General features: G+C 39.0%; 1 protein-coding gene across 1 annotated transcript in view; it reads left to right on the top strand.

Moving 5' to 3' along the window:
- The window catches only part of gramd4a (GRAM domain containing 4a), a 111,281-nt gene that overhangs the window by 13,632 nt on the left and 74,172 nt on the right, over positions 1 to 23,477 (top strand). The window contains exon 3 of the mRNA XM_052120506.1: positions 20,950 to 21,064. Coding sequence (XP_051976466.1) covers positions 20,950 to 21,064 — 115 coding nt within the window. The remainder of the gene's footprint in view (positions 1 to 20,949; positions 21,065 to 23,477) is intronic.

Consider the following 23,477-nt stretch of genomic DNA (forward strand, 5'->3'; position numbering starts at 1 on the left):
TTCAGATTAATCGTGATCTTCATCATCAAAATCACAAGATCATTCTTTTACTCTACGGATGGACTGTGCGTGGAGTTTCGGTAATGCGGATACGTGCATAAACTATAAATGAACTTCAATATTCGGTGAAAATGCCCATCTTGGTGAGCATTTAATGTAAAATCTAGTCATTGTTGTCTATAGTGAACAATGAAGCAGGACAAAAAAGCAAACGCATCCTAATAGACCTGCTGCAGTCTAGAATGTTGTTAATCAAACAACAATAACATGAGAAAAACACTCACTGCTCTTGGCTGGATAACCTTAGTAGCTTTAAAAAGTATTAATTTATCAAATAGTAATATGTATCAAGAATTGTCAAAGTGCTTTCATATGTAAACATATAAAGATGTATAACTGAAACATACCCAAATTAATTTGAATCGAGAGCTAGTGAATCTAATTGGAAAATCTGTATTGATACCAAGCCCTGATTCCACGGATATAGAAAATCAAGAGTATTAAGTTGTTAGATTAGCAACATGCTAAAAACAGACATTAGAATAATGTAGTAACATAATAATAGAATCAACAAACAATTCTAGAAACTTGTAACTCTAACAATGGGTAGGTAAAAGTTTGGTTTCTAAATACTGAACTATAGAATATTTAATTGAAAAAGTTTTATTAGGGTGGTGATGTGTGGATTGAAAAGCCTGTAATTGCCGTTGTGCATGGTACAATGTTTTCCTGTTTACCTCGTCACTGCAGTTTAGAAAATCAGGGCTGTTGAATCCGGTTTCAAATAGCTTCAGCACAAAGTTCCTAAATCATACGGGTGTATAACAGAGAATTCTGCATCCATTTCAAATGGGTCACATGATTAGTGCTGTGTTTACCACTGGACAGTGTGGCACGAGAGCATATCAGATTAATCAGCGCTGCTCAGCTATACTGCCATACACAGTGCCACAGTGCAGTTTAATCGGATAGTGCCGTTTCATCACACTCTTTGAGTATATAGCTTTTGGTGTTTCCCATGTGCAGTAGTAAATGGCAGAGGCAGCATTGTATCAGAGGACTGCAATCTCGATTACGAAATAAAAAATCGGATAAGGCAAGCTTCTGCAGCCTTTGGCAAACTTCGACGTAAGGTCGTTCAAAATAAGCACCTTCAATTGGGCACTAAAGTTACTATCTATAAAGCTGTGTGCATCACCACTCTTCTGTACAGCTGTGGAGCCTGGGTCATATATAGCCATCACCTAAGGTTGCTGGAGCGTTTCCATATAAGGTGCTTGCAGCGAACCTTGGGGATTTCATGCTATGACCATGTACCACATTCTGAAGTGCTTGCTAGAACAAACTGCAAGAGTATGGAGGCAACAGTCACTGAACATCAACTACGTTGGCTTGGGCATGTTATTAGGATGCCTCAAGATCGTCTTCCACGGCGAATCCTTTATGGTCAGCTGCATCAGGGCCGCCGCTCTGCAGGGGGTCAGAAAAAGCGGTACAAAGACCAACTAAAAACATCACTACGAAAGTGTTAAATAAATCCATTATGCCTTGAAGAATTCGCAGCAAACCGAACCACCTGGAAGCAGCTCTGCCACACAGGAATTGTGCAGCTGGAATCTGAGAGGAATATAAGGAAACAACAAAAAAGACTAAGGAGACATGCAACCATGTCTGCCTCTACAAACTCAGCCTTTACATGTCCAATATGTAATAAAATTTGTGGATCAAGGATTGGATTCTACAGTCAGAAAAGAGTACACCGTAAATGAAGTGGAATGTCATCATCAGATACGATGGACTACCGAAGAAGAAGGAAGTAAATGGCAGCACCTGATTGTTTCGTTGAATGGCCTCGAAAAGTCCTGGTGCTCCTGATAGCCATTCCATCCCTTGACTGAACTCATGAAAAGACTTATAACATTACGTGGGTGAAAAAGAAGTGTTTATGAACTGTTAATCTGACTTTTAACTCGTGATTTGTGTGAAAGGCAATACAAGTAATTGTTGTTTTAGTGCCTTTGGTGTTAATTTCACCTGGAAACTGCCACAATACGTACAACAAGCCACGTAAAAATTGTTTTGCAAAAATTTAGGCATAGTTACGTGATTCTATGAGATCGCTGTAAGATTTGTTTTATTGTGTTTTATCACATAAAACCTACCGAAACAACAAGCCACTTGACAAAACAAAAATAGATTCAAATTCAGGCATGACAGAGTTATTTACTTTGGGCAGTAGAGAAACTGCGTGGAGATCAGGCGTAAGCAACCATACTCGTTACAAAGTAAGTCAAGTTGTAATCCTATCAAACCGGCACACATGGTAACGAGTTTAAATGCCAGAAATCCTGAGGGCACTCACTGATTTGAGGTCAGGTTAAAGGTGTGGCATGGACTTCTGGGAGTGACTGTGAACTGTAATTTCACATGTGATCTTCAAAACCCTGCGTGGGTGTGTTCACCCCGGCCTGCTCCCGAGCTGCTAAATGCTTTCAAGTGTGATGGCTGATAAAGACAGATTTTTGATTGGTTTTGACCAGATTTCTATCCTTGTCAGTAAGGGTCAGATATTTGAATAAGTCCAAATAATATTGTGATGGTTTTATATGGTTTTATGCAGACCTTAAATGGCTCCCAACAGAAATCTGTTTTGGCAATGATACATTTTGAGAGCTAAAAATCAATATGCTTCTGTGATGGCATTCAGGAAGCATGTAACCTCACTGTCTGCTCATGCTGGAGGCTGGTCAGAGACTCAGCACAGAGTTTGCATGTGTTTGCATTGGTTATTTCTTGCATCACGGGGAGCTTTAGTGTTGAATGCAACAGCCTTCTTCTAACAGATATTGTGACCAGTGGTGCTTAGCTGTTTAGGCAAACAGTCTGCAGTGAGTCATCATGGCTTACATGTTGATCACACTAGTTCAGTCTCCCTCTCTGCCACACACAGACAAGCAACTGCTGTGTTTGGAAAAGCATACTTACATACTACTTTTGCATTCAGTACAAAGTATGTATATACTCTATACTGTGCACAGTATGCATTTAGAATTTTCTTTATGTGTCAAATACTCGAAAGACCTAATATAGTACTTTTGCCAAAATGTGCAGTACACCACAGAGCACACTAGGGCTGCAACTAACGATTATTTTGATAATCGATTAATCTAACGATTATTAGAACGACTATTCTGTGATTATTGCAACGATTAATCATTAGCTCTTAACAGATTATTCAGCTTTACCTCGACTTAAAAGGTTGTATTTAACATGCTTAATAACAATAAAGAGGGCACAATCATCTTTTAAAAATAACTCTAAATGACATTCACTGAATTAAAGGAAAAACAAACCTTTTTAATTTAATTCAGTAAAACAATTCACTGTAAAAAATCCTATTGTTATCAAGTGTTTTTGTCTTGTTTTCCATTTAAAATTGTCTAAAAATCCTTAAAACTAGTTAAATTTACTTGAGAAGCAACAGATCAGATATTTAGACTTGCTTTAAGTGAATGTCTCTTAAATATACAGTAAATGTATTTTTTCACTTGGTTATACTTCTGCAAGTGCAGTAAAGACAAAATATACTTATATTCAAGAATTATTCTCTAAAAGCAAGTCTAAATATCTTATATGCTGCTTCTCAGGTGAATGCATCTTTTTTTAAAGGATTTTTAGATATTTTAAAATATTTGTATTTTTAATATTATATTCAACATTCTCAGATAACAATTGTTTTCTTCTGCAGTATTGCTTTAAATGAGTTTTAGATATTTTTATTGAAAAACAAGCCAAAACAAATCATACATTTATTTTGTTGCCGTGTATAATGGAGCAAAGACTTCCTCTCTCACCTTTCTGTTCACTTCAATCCATCTTTAACTCACAAAAACAAACTCTCTCTTATAAATAAAGCTGCATGTTGCCAATTGTTTTCATGAGAAGAAATGCACAGTGACATATATTATGATTCAATAAGTTGTGAGTCATCACGTTATAATCTAGCTGCATTAAGTGTGCGCTCGAGGGATGAGCATCCCGCAACAGAGTTTCAATCTCTCCCCATTAGATCGGGACATTCGCACAACTAATAGAAGAGGCGCTGACCACAGAGAAATGCCAGTTTCGGAGTTTGTAGTTAATTACATGATCTGCTACCGTATTATTTGATCTTTAATAAACCTATAACACATTAAAACTGCATTTAAGATGTAACACCGTGTGTTTCCTTTAAAGAGCTCTGGTTCTGCTTATTCCACAACGAGAGCACTTCTGTATTTACTTATTTGGTATTTTTGTATAATTCCCTTGTAGTTTGTGATCTATATAAGCTGAAGCTGTTTGGAAGCTTTAGAGTGCATCTGAACTGTGATCTGTGTAATTCTTCATCTCCTCAGTCAGTCGTGAACTGCAGTGCTGCTCTCACTCGTCATCATTAGAGTTTAACGTGATCTCACGTTACGTTAAATGAGATCAAACAGCTATTTGGCAATGAAAATTTTAGTTGACAATTTTTCAACTTGAACTGGAAAAAGAAGCCCAAAATAAGCAACCCTTAGTGTTCAGCAGGGGCCATGGGGATTTTAGTTTTTTTAATTTCAAAGGGGACACCAGGGCTAGTTGTCACACTTTTTACTTTAGTGACCATTGCGCATGGTAGGTGGTAAATTATTCAACAAATTTAAAGTACAACATTTAAGAAAAAAAAAATGATTAAACAAAATATCAAGCAATATTTATGAAATAAAAAACAACAAAATAAATGAAAAAAAAAAAAATACAAAATAAAAACGTGACATTACCTCTCCTGAGCAAAGTTGCCTGAATGGATGCCAGCGTAGTTTTATTGTGCTCACTTTTTCTTAAAAGTGGTAAATGATCCATCAGAGATGTACTGGGACTAATAATCAACCCAGAACAGGGCAGTGGTGACAGTGACACCAAATGGTAATATTAGCTAATAATTCTGCTTACTGAAAATACAGAATTATGTTAGATACATATGCTTCTTATATACTGTTACTGATTACATACATTTAAAAATCATTCAAATTAAAATGTTTTTTCTAAAATATATAGTCTCTGATTACATCTAAATATTTTTTTAAAATACATGTTTAACAGAAGTTTCTGCTTATCCAGTTAAATAATTTACTGATGAAACTGAATCAGACATGACATTTTACATTAGGACTAGATTCCCCCATAGCATTATTATTCACTCTATTCAGCATTATACAGTATATACAGTAGTAGGTGTACAGTATATGACTTTCATTAAACCTCTGTAAACTTAAATTTTCTCTCACTCAGTCAGAGCAGATCACGCTCACTCTTCAAACAGACATTCGATCTCTTGCGCGGAAAAGACGCGTCTCTCTCTTGGTCCTGGTTTCAGTCTCCGCAGTTTCAACTCATCGTACAACAGCTGTGCACTGTAAAAAATGATTTGTTGACACAACTTGACTTGGTCAAGTCATCTTGTTGCAATGACTCAGTTAAGTTTAGCCAACATTAGGAGTTAAGTTGAAATAACTTGCAGTAAATTGAGCCAATGCACTGTATCAATTAAAAAGGATTTAGATTTTTTTGTTAAGTCAACTTAAAAGCATATTGGTTGAAGTTAATTTTTCATGTTTTCACAACCATTAACCAAGTCTAATTGACATAAAATAGTAATTTTTCCTCAACATCACAACTTAACTTTTTGAGTATACTAGACTTCATTGCTTGCTTTGACAAGAAGTTCTAGATATCTACCTGGAAGCAGATTTTTTTATGAAATCAACACAACTGCAAAATTGTCAGCATTCTCAGCATTTATTTTTTAAACAGGTGCACTGCACCCCAAAAACAGACAAAAATAATTAGCTTCACATCACAAGAAAACCCTCACATATATTCGGCTCACACAAGCACGTGCAAACTTCTTTATGCACAGACCCATTCTTAGAGAATAGTACAAATAACTGTCACTATCAGATATTTTCAGGGCAGGAACAGGTTTACATGAAGAATTCACAATAACCTGTGTTTAACAACTTCAAATAAAACAATGTCTTCAATTCCCAATAAAACGTGATCAAGAGAAGCAGGACAAGGTAACAAGAAAACAGTCTGTTTGAAAAAAAGATTCTAGAATACCAATGTAAAAAAATATACAGCTCACAGAAATACGTGCAGACTTCTCTATGCACAGACCCATTTTAGAGCCAAAATAGTACAAATAACTCATTGTCATTATCAGATATTTTCCTTACAGGAACAAGTGTACATGAAAGGGTTAGTTCAACCAAAAATGAAAATGATGTCATTAATGACTCTCCCTCATCTCGTCCCAAGCCCGTAAGACCTCCGTTCATCTTCAGAACAGTTTAAGATATTAAACTTATTTAACTTATTATTTACATTTTTTTTAAAGAGTTTTCTGTCCCTCCATTGGAAATGTATGATATACTGTCCTTGTCCAGAAAGGAAATAAAATAGATCAGTCCATGTGACATCAGTGGGTTAGTTAGAATGTTTTGAAGCATCGAAAATACATTTTGGTCCAAAAATAACAAAAACTAGGACTTCATTCAGCATTGTATTGTGTTGTGGTTCTGTCATTAATGACATCATTTTCATTTTTGGGTGAACTAACCCTTGAAGAATTCACAATAAGCTGTGTTAAGCAACTTCAAATAAAACAGTCTCTTCCATTCCCAATCAAACGTTTAACATGACAAGGAAAGCGGAAGCAGGACAAGGTAACAAGAAAACAGTCTGTTAGAAAAATATTCAAGAATACCAATGTTACACTTAAAACAATGAGATCTAAAATAACAATGGTCTTAAACTTTAAAACAGTGTAACAGCGTAAGTCCTAATAGTAGCAGAAGGATAAAATAGTTTATCTTATCTCAGCAACTTGCTCTTCAAAGAGTGAACTCTTGCAGTGCAGGAGTCTGATCCAACTCCAATGAACAGGCGCTGTATCACTTCAAAAGTGAATTTTAATTCCTTTGGGTAGTTAAGGTTTAATGCGTACACCAGGCCCATCAGGTTCAGAAAAGCATTTGGTATGTCACTCAGGTGACGCATCACCACTTCTTCCTCAATCACCAGGGCAACGTCATTGTAGACTTCTGGGAGAGGTTCCATCACATTTTCCACAAGCACTAGGATTCCGATCACCACACCCTTGATCACATCCTCTTCACAGTCACTGGGCTTTGTAGAATGAAAACAAAATTAAGGTACTATTACTTAAAACCAAATTTAAAGTCCCCAGACCCCTGCAAAATAAGAGATCTAACGTTCAGTTTTCCCTTGTTTTGCTTACCTCGCATATCTTAATGAATTTAGAAGGAGTCTCTCGCATGTACCACGGCAGGCCATGCAATGCTGCAGTCCGCATCCTTTGGTTTGTTGTCTGTAAAATATAGGATGGCTTAAGTACCTGCTTTATTGATTCAATCCTTTGTTTTTCTTTTCATTTACACTTTCAAGCCCTCCCTCTGTCTTGAAAAATAAAAACATTCATTTCAAATATGTACACTTGTTGTAAATAAATCACCAGTGATATGGTACAACAACAACAACAGTCATTTGTTACCTTTTTGTTCAGCACCAAAATAAGATTTAATAGTGAATGTAACCAGCTCATGTCACTTAAACCAGGAGTGTCTAAGGGTGCTTTCACACTGGGCTCGTTTGCTACGGTCTAGACTCCGAGCCCGAGCGTGATTGTTCCCGGCTACCCCCGCAGCTTTGGTCTGGTTTCACACTCAACTGGATTCTATTGAACCCTGGAGTGTTATGGAGTGGATTTTTCATCACAAACGTGCCTGACGCATGATAGAAAACAGAATGCGGGTCAATCTATAGTTTTTTTTTTTTAAATTCTGTGCCATTATGTCCAGCTGAGTGAACAACACAGGTTTACGGTGTGTGTGTGTGTGTGTGTGTGTCGTAAAATGTGGGCTTCTGCTGCTTGCAAACTAACTCTTGAGGACACAGTGGATTTACAAATTTGTTGTCCTGATTCCACACGCTAAGCGCGAAAACACTGCAGGCTCACTCTCGCTCATATCCAAAGTAAATCATCAACACTATCATCCCGTAAATGTATTATATTTAACTAAATACATCACAATAAGCTAAAACACATGCGCAGGTCACATTACTTCCTGAACAAGTGCACACCCGAGTCCACAGGACAAAATCATAAAGCGTTCACATTATGATTTTGTCATGTGGACTCGGCTGTGCACTGGGGTACCGAAGCCACGACTACCTGGAGGAAGTGGTCTTTGTTCGGTTACACTCGAACCGTGCCGCGGTTCAGATGAATATGGAAGCAACACGGACTCGGGTGCGCACTTGTTCAGGAAGTAATGTGACCTGCGCATGCATTTTAGCTTATTATGATTTATTTAGTTAAATATACTGGCGACCTGTCCAGGGTGTCCCCCGCCTTTCGCCCAATGTTAGCTGGGATAGGCTCCAGCCCCCCGCAACCCTGTACACAGGATAAGCGGTTGACGATGGATGGATGGATGGATGGATAGTTAAATATAATACATGTAAGGAATGATAGTGTTGATGATTTACCTTGGATATGAGCAAGAGTGAGCCTGGTGGAATCAGGACAACAAATTTGGAAATTCACTGTCTCCTCAAAAGAGTTTGTTTGCAAGCAGCGGAAAACCACCTTATGCATTACACACACACACACACACACACACACACACACACAGTAAACCTGTGTTGTTTACTCAGCTGCGCATAATAGCACCGAATTAATAAAGAACACAATATATTGACCCCTGTTGTATTCTATCATGCGCCGTGCATGTTTGCAATGACATAACATGCACACAAACGCACCAGAGTTCGACAGAATGCTTCTTCAGAGACAGTTCACTCCTAAATGTGCATACACAATCCTTATAGATGCATGGGAGTGGACAGTGAATTGCCTGATGACAGTGTTTAAGCTTGTAGTGTGTGATTAGGGCACGCTGGTTACTGCGGTCAAGCCAGCCGTGGTTTGAAAATACACGGTCAAGCCAGCCGCCAAAAAAACAGCACAGAAAGAACGCGCTTTCAGAGCACTTGAGTTGCCCAGATCGATCCGTCCGTCCGTCTATCTATCTTTTTTCTTTCTTTCTATGTCTTTTTTATCTATCTATCTATCTATCTTTTTCTTTCTTTCTTTCTAACTATATTTTTTCTTTCTTTATATCTATCTATCTATCTATCTATTTCTTTATTTCTATCTATCTATCTATCTATCTATTTCTTTATTTCTATCTATCTATCTATCTATCTATCTATCTATCTATCTATCTATCTTTTTTCTTTCTATCTATCTTTTTCTTTATTTCTATCTATCTATCTATCTATCTATCTATCTATCTATCTATCTATCTATCTATCTATCTATCTATCTATCTATCTATCTATCTTTTTTCTTTATTTATATCTATCTATCTATCTCTTTCTTTATTTATATCTATCTTTCTATCTATCTTTTTTCTTTATTTCTATCTATCTCTCTTTCTTTCTTTCGTCCATTCTTTCGTTCTTTCTATCTATCTATCAATCTTTTTTCTTTATTTCTATCTATCTATCTATCTATCTATCTATCTATCTATCTATCTATCTATCTATCTATCTATCTATCTATTTCTAAAAGCCAAATTTCTAATAAGTAGAAAAAACTAATGGTCAGTTCTTGTAGGGGACGTCCCATACAGTATACTCACCTCATATCAAACCATTTTACTGTAGCATTTTGGAGAAATGTCACATTATTTGACTTCAGAGGCCCATAAAGACCTCATTTCTAATAAGTAGAAAAAATTAACGGCCAATTCTTATACGGGACGTCCCATACAGTATGCACAATTTATATCAAACCATTTTACTGTAGCATTTTGGAGAAATGTCACATTATTCGACTTCAGAGGCCCATAAAGACCTCATTTCTAATAAGTAGAAAATAACAATGGTCAGGTCTTATACAGGACGTCCCATACAGTATACACACCTCATATCAAACCATTTGTGTGTGTGTGTGTAAGACATAAAGATAAAGAAAGAAAAAAGAAAACAGAAGCATTGAAAGCATGACGAGAGACGACCCATATAGAATCTATAAAAATCAGATATGACAGAACAATCATCATCATTGAATGATACTATAGCCATTTTAACCACATATAGTGCATAAAGTGAAATGATATATCAATTCATTCAGATATGTCTTTCATTCATTCTATACAAAGTTTTGTTAAAAAAATTCCTGAAACCTAAAAATGTTTTGGTAAATTTTTTTTAATTTTATTATTATTTTAATTTGATTTGATTTGATTTGATTTTACTGAGTCCTGATGTCACTGCAGAGGACAATCTCTAAACAATGTAATGACATGACAAATTAATACATTCAAAAACATTTTTTTACTGGTTCTAAGGAGGACTTTTTTTAATATCTATATATCTGTTTACTTGCAAGCAATGTTTTTACTGTATTATTTTCACTTTGTTTTCATTTATGTCTTTTTTTAATAGATTTTTTTTTTAATATATATATTAGTTTAAAACACAAAGTATTGTAAAGTAATAAGGAAAAACACTTATATGGTTATTTTGCGTTGCACTCAAATAGAAAACAAGTTTATAAAGTTATATGACATGCAGCATCATCTGACGATGTTTCATTCTCTTTGGCTCTTCCGATGCATGATCAACTCATGTGCGCACCTGCTAGGCGTGGCCATTCAGTCAATCCTCTAAATGCTCACTTTGTCCTGATTGGCCGAATCACTGTGTGATCAGCGCATGAAAACGAACGGTTGCTTTTACAAAATAATAGTTATAATAATAACAGTAACGATAACATTTATTAATATTACTTACTTTAAAGTTACAGATTTTTTAAACGTTAATTTAAAACGTTAAATAGCCTTTAAAATTATTTTGTGAAAAACATGTAGGTGAATTTAGGTGCTGGTGTGAGGGTGGGCGCATTGCATTAGATTCCCATCTTTCAGTCTTTAAAACAGCATCATGAGTCGACAGAAAGAGCTGTAAGTTGGTAACCTTGTTATATAATTAATTGATGCTTTAACTGTACTTTGATAGACATTTATTCATTAACTATTGGTTCCCCTTCTGTCGCTCTCTCCACGTTGTGTCGGAGAAGCGACACTAGGGGTCTCTCTTGAGCGCCGATATTCACCTCTGATCTTATTGAAAAGGGCCAATGGGAGTTGGCAGTCAGTATTTGCATACCCCGCCCCCGGACATACGGGTATTTAAGCGGGGCAAATACGGGAGTTCATTCAGGATTTTTCTGAGGAGCCGGAAATGGTCCGGCCACAACAGTGGCTCAGTTCAGCGACATGGCGGAGGAAAGACACAACGTGTCGTTCCCTCCCTCGGGGAACGGAGGTTACATACATAACCAAACGTTCCCCTTCTGTCGCTCTCTCCACGTTGTGTTGGAGAAGCGAAACTAGGGGACCCATTCCAATCTTGCCATGCGCTGAACCGTGTACGTGAACCGCCGATACAGAGGCGGGCAGGGATTTCATCCAGTGCCGCGCATCGTCTGTACCTGGCTGCACGTACCCTTCCCCAATGCCCCATAAGAACATCGGGATCCTGTAGTTACCCTGGGAGGGGAACAAGGCGATGTTTGCCAACATGGGAACGGGCCAGCCTGGCTGGGCCTCTTTTCTCTCTATATGTTTCTCGCATAGAGCAATCACGGCTGGGGCCCTTACACGCATATAGGGAAGGGGGTCTTACCCAGACCCTGCGGAGACCACACCTGCCCTTTTTCTTGGGGAGGAAAAGTGGTAGACACATCACACGGCCATCTTAGGGCTCGTGTGGAAAGTATGGTGCGGTGGTAGATCCAGCCTCGAAAGGGGGAGTTGCTACAGCACGGCGACCGGGGCAGCTGTAACTGCCTAAGGGAGACACGGGGGTCCGCTCGTAAGGGGACAGAACCGTGGAATTACACACAGGGGGAGTCCGAACAGGAGGCCTTCTTATTTTACCTGTGGAGCCCCTATACCAGTACGGGGTGGCCACCAGGGTACCCGCAGTGGCTTGGGTCGGCGAGTTCCTCCGCTGAACCGCGGACCCGGAGGGCTGGGGAGGAATCGACTCAGAACTGGGGTTCGTGAGACAGGGGGCGTGCGCCGCCTGCGGAGTGCTCGACGCTGGGGCTGAGAGCTGGGCCCGAGTTGAGGCGGAGCAGGAGCTGGTTTCCTCGCAGGGGGACGCCCTCGGCGGGCAGACGGGGCAGGGCCCGTAGCGGCAGGTCTGCGGTGGGGCATGATGTGCGAAATGGCCTCCGTCTGCTTCGTCACCGCGGAGAACTGTTGGGCTAAGTCCTGGACGGTGTCACCGAAAAGGCCAATCTGGGAGACAGGTGCGTCCAGGAAGCGGTTTTTGTCAGCCTCACGCATCTCGACCAGGTTGAGCCAAAGATGGCGTTCCTGGACCACTAGGGTGGCCATCGTCTGTCCGAGTGCCTGCGCTGTGGCCTTCGTCGCTCTCAGGGCGAGGTCGGTCGCTGAGCGCAGTTCCTGCAGCACATCAGGATCAGGTCCACCCCGTGCATGTTTCTGAGAGCTTTGGCCTGGTGGACTTGCAGGAGGGCCATCGCATGCAGGGCGGAGGCAGCGCGTCCAGCCGTAGTGTAGGCCTTCGCGTTAAGCGAGGATGTTGTCCTACAGGGCTTGGATGGGAGTACGGGGCGACCCCGCCAGGAGGTAGGGCTACTGGGGCATAGATGGTGCGCAACTGCCCTATCAACCTGGGGAATCGCGTCGTACCCGTGGCGCTCTCCGCCGTCGAGGGTGGAGAGAGTGGAGCGGGTGGCACCTAGACGAGCGGATAGCGGGGCTCTCCACGTAGACGTCAGCTCATCATGCACCTCTGGGAAGAAAGGGACCGGGGGGATGCGAGGGTTCCAGTCCAACCCCACGCTCAAGGCGGCCCGGGCAAGCATGTCGGACATCTGAGCGTCGGCCTCAGCCTGGGCCTGCTGGCCCGAAGGCGGCAGTCCAGGGGAGTCCTCGGCATCAGACACCGCACTCTGCGATGCAGCGGCGAGCTCATCTGCTTCAGACTCGGGAGGATAGACAGCCGGGCCATGAGGCGAGCCGCTATCGCCGCGAGCGTGGACGGAGACCAGCGAGCGTGTCGGGGAACGGGAGGTTCGCGGGGGGCTACCCGGCGAAACTGCACCCGCTGCCGCCCCCAAATCGCCCCCAGCGCCAACCGCACCGTCCTTAATCCCGTGGGAAGAAGGAGCAATGCAGGGTGCAGCTGGGGTGGCTTGCTTTCTGTTGAAAGCGAGCCGCGACCGCAACGTGGTCATGTTCTCGCAGTGAGAACATGAGCCATCCACAAACGCCGCCTCGGTGTGATCGCGGCCCAAACACACGAGACAGCGCCTGTGGCCGTCTGAAGCAGAGAGCACTCTACCGCATCCAGGAACGACACAGGGGCGGAAAGGCATCTTGAAAAAGACGCGTCCTTAAAAGGACGTTCAACGCCGCTGTGTTTGCTCTTTTAGAGAAAATTACTCTTTTAGTAAAAACTCTTTTAATACACAGTGTGTGTGTGATGCGTGTCTGCGCTGTCGAGCGCTCAGGGGCAACAATGCACGCCGTGCACTGAGAAGGAGAAAACCGCTGTTGTGCGCCGTCAAGATCCAACAGCATGCAGATCGTCAGAGGAAAACAGGAACGTTTAAGTGGCGTGTAACTCGCAGCAAACTGCAGACAGACCATCGGCTCCGAAGAAATTTTCTGAATGAACTCCCGTATTTGCCCCGCTTAAATACCCGTATGTCCGGGGGCGGGGTATGCAAATACTGACTGCCTACTCCCATTGGCCCTTTTCAATAAGATCAGAGGTGAATATCGGAGAGACCCCTAGTGTCGCTTCTCTGACACAACGTGGAGAGAGCGACAGAAGGGGAACCAATAGTTAATGAAGAAATGTCTATCAAAGTACAGTTAAAGCATCAATTAATTATATAACAAGGTTACCAACTTACCGCTCTTTCTGTCATCTCATGATGCTGTTTTAAAGACTGAAAGATGGGAATCTAATGCAATGCGCCCACCCTCACACCAGCACCTAAATTCACCATGTTTTTCACAAAATAATTTTCCAAGCTATTTAACGTTTTAAATTAACGTTTAAAAAATCTGTAACTTTAAAGTAAGTAATATTAATAAATGTTATCGTTACTGTTATTATTATAACTATTATTTTGTAAAAGCAACCGTTCCGTTTTCATGCGCTGATCACACAGTGATTCGGCCAATCAGGACAAAGTGAGCATTTAGAGGATTGACTGAATGGCCACGCCTAGCAGGTGCGCACATGAGTTGATCATGCATCGGAAGAGCCAAAGAGAATGAAACATCGTCAGATGATGCTGCATGTCATATAACTTTATAAACTTGTTTTCTATTTGAGTGCAACGCAAAATAACCATATAAGTGTTTTTCCTTATTACTTTACAATACTTTGTGTTTTAAATTATATATATATATATATATATTAAAAAAAATCCTCCTTAGAACCAGTAAAAAAATGTTTTTGAATGTATTAATTTGTCATGTCATTACATTGTTTAGAGATTGTCCTCTGCAGTGACATCAGGACTCAGTAAAATCAAATCAAATCAAATTAAAATAATAATAAAATAAAAAAAATTTACCAAAACATTTTTAGGTTTCAGGAATTTTTTTAACAAAACTTTGTATAGAATGAATGAAAGACATATCTGAATGAATTGATCTATCATTTCACTTTATGCACTATATGTGGTTAAAATGGCTATAGTATCATTCAATGATGATGATTATTCGTTCTGTCATATCAGATTTTTGTAGATTCTATATGGGTCATCTCTCGTCATGCTTTCAATGCTTCTGTTTTCTTTTTTCTTTCTTTATCTTTATGTCTTACACACACACACACAAATGGTTTGATATGAGGTGTGTATACTGTATGGGACGTCCTGTATAAGACCTGACCATTGTTATTTTCTACTTATTAGAAATGAGGTCTTTATGGGCCTCTGAAGTCGAATAATGTGACATTTCTCCAAAATGCTACAGTAAACTGGTTTGATATGAGGTGTGTATACTGTATGGGACGTCCCGTATAAGAACTGACCATTAGTTTTTTCTACTTGTTAGAAATGAGGTCTTTATGGGCCTCTGAAGTCGAATAATGTGACATTTCTCCAAAATGCTACAGTAAAATGGTTTGATATAAATTGTGCATACTGTATGGGGCGTCCCGTATAAGAATTGGCCGTTAGTTTTTTCTACTTGTTAGAAATGAGGTCTTTATGGGCCTCTGAAATCGAATAATGTGACATTTCTCCAAAATGCTGCAGTAAAATGGTTTGATATAAATTGTGCATACTGTATGGGACGTCCCATATAAGAATTGGCGTTAGTTTTTTCTACTTATTAGAAATGAGGTCTTTATGGGCCTCAGAAGTTGAATAATGTGACATTTCTCCAAAATGCTACAGTAAAATTGTTTGATATAAGGTGTGTATACTGTATGGGACGTCCCGTATAAGAACTGACCATTAGTTTTTTCTACTTATTAGAAATTTGGCTTTTAGAAATAGATAGATAGAAAGAAAGAACGAACGAACGAAAGAACGAAAGAACGAAAGAAAGAGATAGATAGAAATAAAGAAAAAAGATAAATAGAAAGATAGATAGATATAAATAAAGAAAGAGATAGAAAGATAGATAGATATAAATAAAGAAAAAAGATAGATAGAAAGATAGATAGATAGAAATAAAGAAAAAGATAGAAAAAAAGATAGATAGATAGATAGAAAGAAATAAAGAAAAAAGATAGATAGATAGAAATAAAGAAATAGATAGATAGATAGAAATAAAGAAAAAATATAGTTAGAAAGAAAGAAAAAGATAGACACAATAGATAGATAGATATAAAGAAAGAAATTGTAGATAGAAAGAAAGAAAGAAAAAGATAGACACAATAGATAGATAGATAGATATAAAGAAAGAAAAAAGATAGATAGAAAGAAAGAAAAAGATAGATAGATAGATAGATAGATAGATAGATAGATAGATAGATAGATAGATAGATAGATAGATAGATAGATAGATAGATAGATAAAAAAGACATAGAAAGAAAGAAAAAAGATAGATAGACGGACGGACGGATCGATCTGGGCAACTCAAGTGCTCTGAAAGCGCGTTCTTTCTGTGCTGTTACTGAAATTACCGTATTCATAGTAATAGGCGCACACACTTCTTTTTTTGGCGGCTGGCTTGACCGCAGTCGCTGGTTGGGCGAGGAAAATCTGCAAATCTTGCAACACCACCTCATCGACTTCTGCTTCCACTATACTGATCCTGCAAAAAAAATAAAAAAAATAAAAATAAAACTCAATCCAAGTACACATATACATGTTACATACAGAAATATTCACTGAACATAGGGCTGCACAACTATTCAAATATATAATTGCGGATGCCACGGTAACGTAATTGTTCAAACAAGAACGCAGCAAAATAGGAACTACCAGTGATGTAAGTGCATGCTGAAATAAAAAGTCTCTCACCTGTCAGTGGTTATACTGTGCTAGTAGATACTGTGGTTTTTGTCATAATCGTGCAGCCCTAAAACATCGTACTTCACAAATACCAATTATGAGTAAAAAAACTTTTTCTATCTAATAGAAAAATTTATATTTCTGGTGATGCATTTAATGTTACTCTAATGATGTTGCTGACAATATAAAATTGAGCAGTGCTGTAAATATAGCTTTTATTATGTGAAAATGTTTTATATAAATAACATAATCCTGAAATTCATGATTCTTCAGGGCTTCACAGGTAACACAATTGACATAAAAGTTTAATCAAGTGATTATGAATATGAACTACAAAAAGTTGACATTATATTAATACAAAATCATGGTAAGTTACATAATTAAGCCTACAGAAGACGCACCGTTTGCACGTGCTCAAAAACATTATGGTATGGTATGTCATTTGAAAAAAATTCAGATATTAACGTTAACTTACTGGTCATTCTGTGTTTCTAACGATAAAAAGATCCGATCAAGAACACGCTAAAAAGTAACTTAAATATACACTTTTTTTGATCTATTTACCAACATTAACTTATACTAGTCAAAGACGATTTATCTTTCTTCCACGTCTCGACAGCAGCTCGGTGTCTAAAGGTACGTACACACTGCCAGCGACATCAAAATGTTTGTTTTTAGTGGCAAGAAAAGAGATTCGCTGTCAACAGCAATGGAATGACATCCGTGAATGTCATTTATAAACGTTACTAGGCAACCAGTAGTGGGAACACCCACTAGCGACTTCACCGCCAGCCACTGGCGACCTGCAGCGATAAAGTCGCTGGCAGTGTGTACGTAGCTTAAAGCTACGTATATCGCTGCAGGTCGCAGCAGGTTGTAGGGAAAAGACTAAATATAAATGGAATCAGTACATAAAATGCTTTATATCAAAGACGAATGAGAAACAAGGCGTGCTGTTTGCCAGAGCGGCTGTTTATCTGCGGCGAAAATGCAAATGTCGGTCTGTATGGGTCCATAAAATCCCCGCGATCTCAGATACACCTTTCCACGCAGTATTTTTCTTTAAAATGTCCTTGTACGTGGGAAGAGACATATCATAGAGCACTGGAACATTTCTAACAGCAAGAATTAGCCTTTCATCCATCTTTCCGTTACTGCAGGAGCTGAGAGAAGGATCACGTGAGCTCTCCCGTCGTCTCTCCTATTGGCTGTCGCTTCCGTTAGTCGCTCCAAAGTTGAACTTTTCTCAACTTTGTCGCGTCGCTGGACACGCCCACATCTAGCGCCAACGGTCGCGACAGCTCGTATCGCCGGAAGTCGCTGTGCTCGCATTGAAAATGAATGGTATTGAGTCGCTGTCGCGCGCGATGTCGCTGGCAGTGTGTACGTACCTTAACACACTGTATAGCTAGCAAAAACATTACTAATAATCAGTTTGTCAAATGTGATGGCCTGCAATCAATAAGCAGTCGATGAGCGCAAACGAAACAAGCCACATTTTACATGAAAGAACAAATCAGGGTATACTTACTATAAAAATCCATCTGTAGTTGGTGAAATAACAGCTCCTTCGTCTTTTTCTCGCATCAGCAATTTGTGTCGTGTTCTCGTGGAGAAAATGGCGATGGCGCGTCTTGTTCAAATTCGTTAATATAGTACGTCATCATGACGTAGTGTTTCTGGCACATGCGCATGAGGCAGAAAATTGAGAGAACCTATGTTTTGTTGTTATGTGAACACGTTATTTTAAGTTTTCCATTTCCCTTCAAGTTGAGGTTGTTATAACTTATCATATTGTGTAGTGAGCCACTGCAAGTTGACAGGACATGATTGTATTTGTCCACCTGACTAAAACTCAGAATCACGTTTTACAGTGTGTCTGTTAGTGTGCAATCATATTTTAGAGCTCCTTGTGTGCAATGAAGCCATTTCTAGTTGTATGCCCATGTTACCTAGGCTTAGGACATCGCATGTTTTGGATAGATCAGATGCTAATATAATAATAATAAAAACATCCCATCTTTATGATGCGCATTCTCACATTTTCTGAAACGCAATGTATTGTGCCATGATAAACCATTACATCCCTAATAATTTGAATTACAGGTCTCTCAGCCAATTGCCAACAGTATCAACAATCATCAGATTTCTGTGTCTTTTGCCTTTCAGCTCACTTGTACTTATCACTCAATTATAAGTATTGCTATGGCATTCGTTATCACTTTAGCTCTCTCTGCTCTTGCAGCGAGGGGGGTGGGGGGGGGTACGTATTGTATGTCGCATCTAAGCGCGTTCAGTGGGTGACGTGGATATAAACTTGGAGACAGTGTGCGAAAGTGAAAGCCGCCAGGGCAGCATGCACTTTGATGAAAGAACAGTCAGCATAAACTGAACATGCATTTATTTGATCAGCAGTTTCTAGTGTGCTGTCTGGCGCTTGTTCTGTTAAGTTTTGGTTCTGTGCGGTCTTGTGTTGTTTGTTATATGTTATTTTAATATTGGTTTCGCTTATGCTAAAATAATAATTTGTGTGACTGCGTGTACCGCACCGAAAGCCCTGTATCCGCGAAGGTGCTGATACATGTACCGTTCCAGCCCTAAACTACATACCGAATACCGCACAGTATACTGCCTACGATTTTAAAACGTGTAATATTAGCTAACTACATACTGAATACCACTTAGTATACGGCATACAGTTTTTAAACGTGTAATACTTGCTAATTATGTACTGAATACTCTGCAGTATGCACTGTATACTTACTGTGGTTTTAAAACATAAAATACAAACAAAGTTGGCAGTTTAGAGTTTATACGGCGTAGTAGATAGTATATTCATTTTTGTTAGTTAGTAGTAAGTGAGTTTTCCATTCCCAACATAGCAACCACACGTAAAGCTAGCTTAGGTCTAGTCAGATATCTCCTCTCAATGCTCTCTGATAATCGGGTTGTATCTGTGTAGTTTAGACTCAGCACTACATTTTGATTCATGCACTAATGACTTTTGAAAGGGCAGAGGTAATGAGATCAATTTTTCACTGTTGAGCACAAGCAGGGGTTCGATTGAACCTGAATAGCACTTTTATGTGAGCCAGTTGCCAAATGTCTTACCCCCTACAGGAAGTAGTCTATCTCTCACCCCCACTCACGCTGTGCTGATGTCTCTTTTAACTTCTCTTTGTCAGGACGCATTGCTTTGTGTTGCCAAGGTAAAAGATTTGGCTTATATGGTCTATGAACTCCTTTGTTTGCTGTGTCTTTTTTCAGGAGTGAATTCCCATGTAAACACACTCTAGCCTATGAAAGCTCGCTAAAAGCGCTATTTTCTTTTTGAAAATAACTGTTTGCCCTAGTTTTTGCTACCTTGTGGCTTCGTTTGCATTTTATATATTGTGGTTCTTCGCTCAAAATGAATGAGAATGATTTCTCTAACACTTTCTCTTTCTCTGCTACACACATCCCTTATTTGCTCTCATATTTCCTTTTCTGTTTTCCCTTTTGCTTATAATTGCGTCTTACCAGCTTGGATTTCAACATGCCACAAATTGTGAAACGCATGCAGCATGTTACCCTTAAAGGTTTGCTGCAGTGTGTGTCTGAGATCGAGCATGTGCATGTGTGAGAGAGAGAGAGAGAGAGAGAGAGAGAGAGAGAGAGAGCATGCCTGCATCAGTCGCATTGGTCTCTTAAAGAGACACCACCTCTACTGTTTCTTTCTGCAGTGCCACCCTCTCCAAATCCCTCACTCACCTACTTTCTCTGTCTCTCTCTCACTGCGGTTCGGCTTTATGAAGATCTTGCATTCTTTCGGCCTGTGTATGTGGCAGGATGGAGTCAGAGGTGCATGTTGTGAGTCTGAATATTACAGTCCACGTTCAGCACTAATATTGGCCTCCAGTTTAATGTTTATATTTGTGTAGCAATCTGAAACGGGAGGACAACACCATACAGAGGACTAGTATTCTGTAAGTCACTGCTCTGAGATGAGTGTATACCTGTGTGTGCGTGTCTTTGTTAGGGGATGCGTATTCTCACCTAACCAGGTCTGGTTGACATTGCTGCCTGTTCTGGCTAAGAACTAATCAATAAGGCAGGAAGAAACCATCAGAGCAACATGTAAAGCGATCGACCACAGTATAATTTGTTTTTACGTAGCATTCAGTTGCAGGCTGATATGTAATCTACAACAATAATACTGTCATGTAAATGCAAATGCAACAACCAAAAGAGTTACTTTCTAGTTTTGGGAGTGATATAGTACATCAGGATGTGTCAAGTCCATGCTTGTCTATAACCCTGTATGTTTTTTCTAGGCTGGTACAAGGATTCTTAACCTTGCTGTCATGCAAGACCTGAGGAGCGAATCGGAACGTCTCAATGAGATCAAGGGGCATTTGGAAATTGCCTTACTGGAGAAGCACTTCCTGCGTGAGTATTCAAAGGATGTCTGCTGTCCTTCTTTTTATACTGTCTGTCAATGCATGCGAGGGGAGGAAGCAGGGACAGACTAGGACAAAAAGTGGCCCTAGTCTTACTGGCCCAGAGCGGTCTACTACACCCGGCACACCACAACACACCGGCTCATTAATTTAATTTTCCAGCTCAGTTTCAAATTTTTGTGTTGAAATTAATAATTTCTATTGACAGCTAGTGTTTAAAAAAGGGGTCAATTTATTTGCTATAGGATTTTGTCCTGAATTAATGGGTATTTATTTGAATAAAACATTATGTTCCTTTCATTTCATCACTTGCACAGTTCCAGCCAGAAGATTGAACACCTGGCTGAATTAATTTTTCATATGATCCGAAATATTTTAATAATCTTAAAGGCTTAAATGCTTGAAATTATTCATATAAATCATGCCTGTGGACTAGCGAGTGAAGGAAAAGTAGCCAAAAATTGCTTTTTTATCCATATAACTATGTGCAAATGTTTATTTACTGCAAAACACTTGGCCAGAATATGTGCAAATGTGAATGTTAAAACACCCGTTAAAAACAGGTAGCAATGTTGGGGGAAAATGTTAAAAATAAAGTGACATGTTTTAAAGGGATAGTTCACCCAAAAATGTTTATTATCTCATTATTTACTCACCCTCATGCCATCCCAGATGTGTATGACTTACTTTCTTCAGCAGAACACAAATTCAGATTTTTTGTAGAATATTTCAGCTGTAGGTCCATACAATGCAAGTGAATGGTGACCAGAACTTTGTTCTTAACTCCAAATATCACATAAGGAAGGCTCCAGTGGTTAAAAGTTTTTTACTCCACTTTTTTACTTTTTTATTCACTTTCACTTTTACATTTAAAAGTCACATATGGTACCTGTTTAGTTTCACTTTCACATCTGATTTCTCTCTCATATGCATTGCAGCTTAATAGCATGTGTTTAGCAGTCTCTAAAAGACCACATTTCGTACAACTTCCAGATTCATGTTTCCCAAGTATGAAAAGTGTTTGATTTAGTTTAGTGTGCCCAATACGGAGTCTGGATATTATATTATTTTCCCTTCAACTGTGATAGATGTTCCTCTCTACACTAATTTGTGTTTGAATATTATATTAATGGCCACATCTTTAAATTAAATATCAAACTGCATACACGTCTTGAACTTTAAATTAAAAGGTAGTTTACTTGTAAACAAGTTTTTTTGCACTCATTCTTGAGGTCTAACTTACACGTGGAACACTTTTCCTTCCCCAGTAATGGTATTAAATGTGTATTGTGATAAATATCGATATCGAACGAAATGGAAAAAAAATATTTTGGGACATATCTCCCAGTCCTGAGCAGAAGGATGGCAAATAATGAATTTGATTAATGCATAACATTTTAATGAGTAGTAACAGATTTATTAAAGCAACAAGGCACCTTGTATTCAGAATATAGCACAGCCAGCCACATGTACCTTACTACTTAAATATAATCTCCTGAAAAGATGTTGGGAAAGTTTATGAAATAAAAAATCATCTGCCCTTTCTGTAAAGGCTAAATTCTGACCCTTTCATTTATATCAATTTGCACTAGTAATTAAAATGTACAAGTGAGAAGTTTAATAGTAACTCTGTGGTGCAGCTCTGCATGCTGTGGGGAACAACCACCAGGATTTGATATTTATAGTTCAAATTCATTTAAATTTGTGCAATTTATGACAGCCGTTATCATTCAACACAAAAGAATAATTCAGATATAGAGTTATATTGTAAAATCGATGATATACACACTTGTGACCACACAATTAAAATTTCTATAAAATTTTATCAAATTAATTTAATTATCTCACTTTGTCATTGGATACATTTTGACAGTGAAAATTCCCATTCATTGTTAAGATTTAACGCAAATATTCACTCAATTATTACCCCGTTTGTTAAGGACTAATTAGGTATTGTTTCTCAGTTATTCTAAAGGTAGGCGATACCTTTTCCCATTAAATTATAATATTCATGTAATAATGACAATAATGGTTTCTCTTTTGTGCCTGATTGCTCTTTGATTCAATACCCTGTGCGTGTTAAATATGATCATCGTGTCCATCATAGCTACAGTAAAGCTCGAATGACTTCTAGAACACTGAAGGACATTAGTGAACGACTGCATCAAAATCTGCTGTTATATAACCTTACACGTGCCAATGTTATACACTTACACACACTCTCCAGAGAGACATGAGCTGGTGGTAAATGAATGTCAGGAGAGATATAAAAAGTGAAACAGGAAAGGGATTATTGGGTGGAGTTGCCAGAGCATCAGGACTCATTGTGACTCAGAGGTTTGTGACCCCGTATGTGTGTCCTTCAAGAGCTGTCTTTTTCTCTTTTGCATTTTCGATCTATT

This window comes from Xyrauchen texanus, chromosome 47 (assembly GCF_025860055.1).
Source record: "Xyrauchen texanus isolate HMW12.3.18 chromosome 47, RBS_HiC_50CHRs, whole genome shotgun sequence".
NCBI classification, from domain to species: domain Eukaryota; kingdom Metazoa; phylum Chordata; class Actinopteri; order Cypriniformes; family Catostomidae; genus Xyrauchen; species Xyrauchen texanus.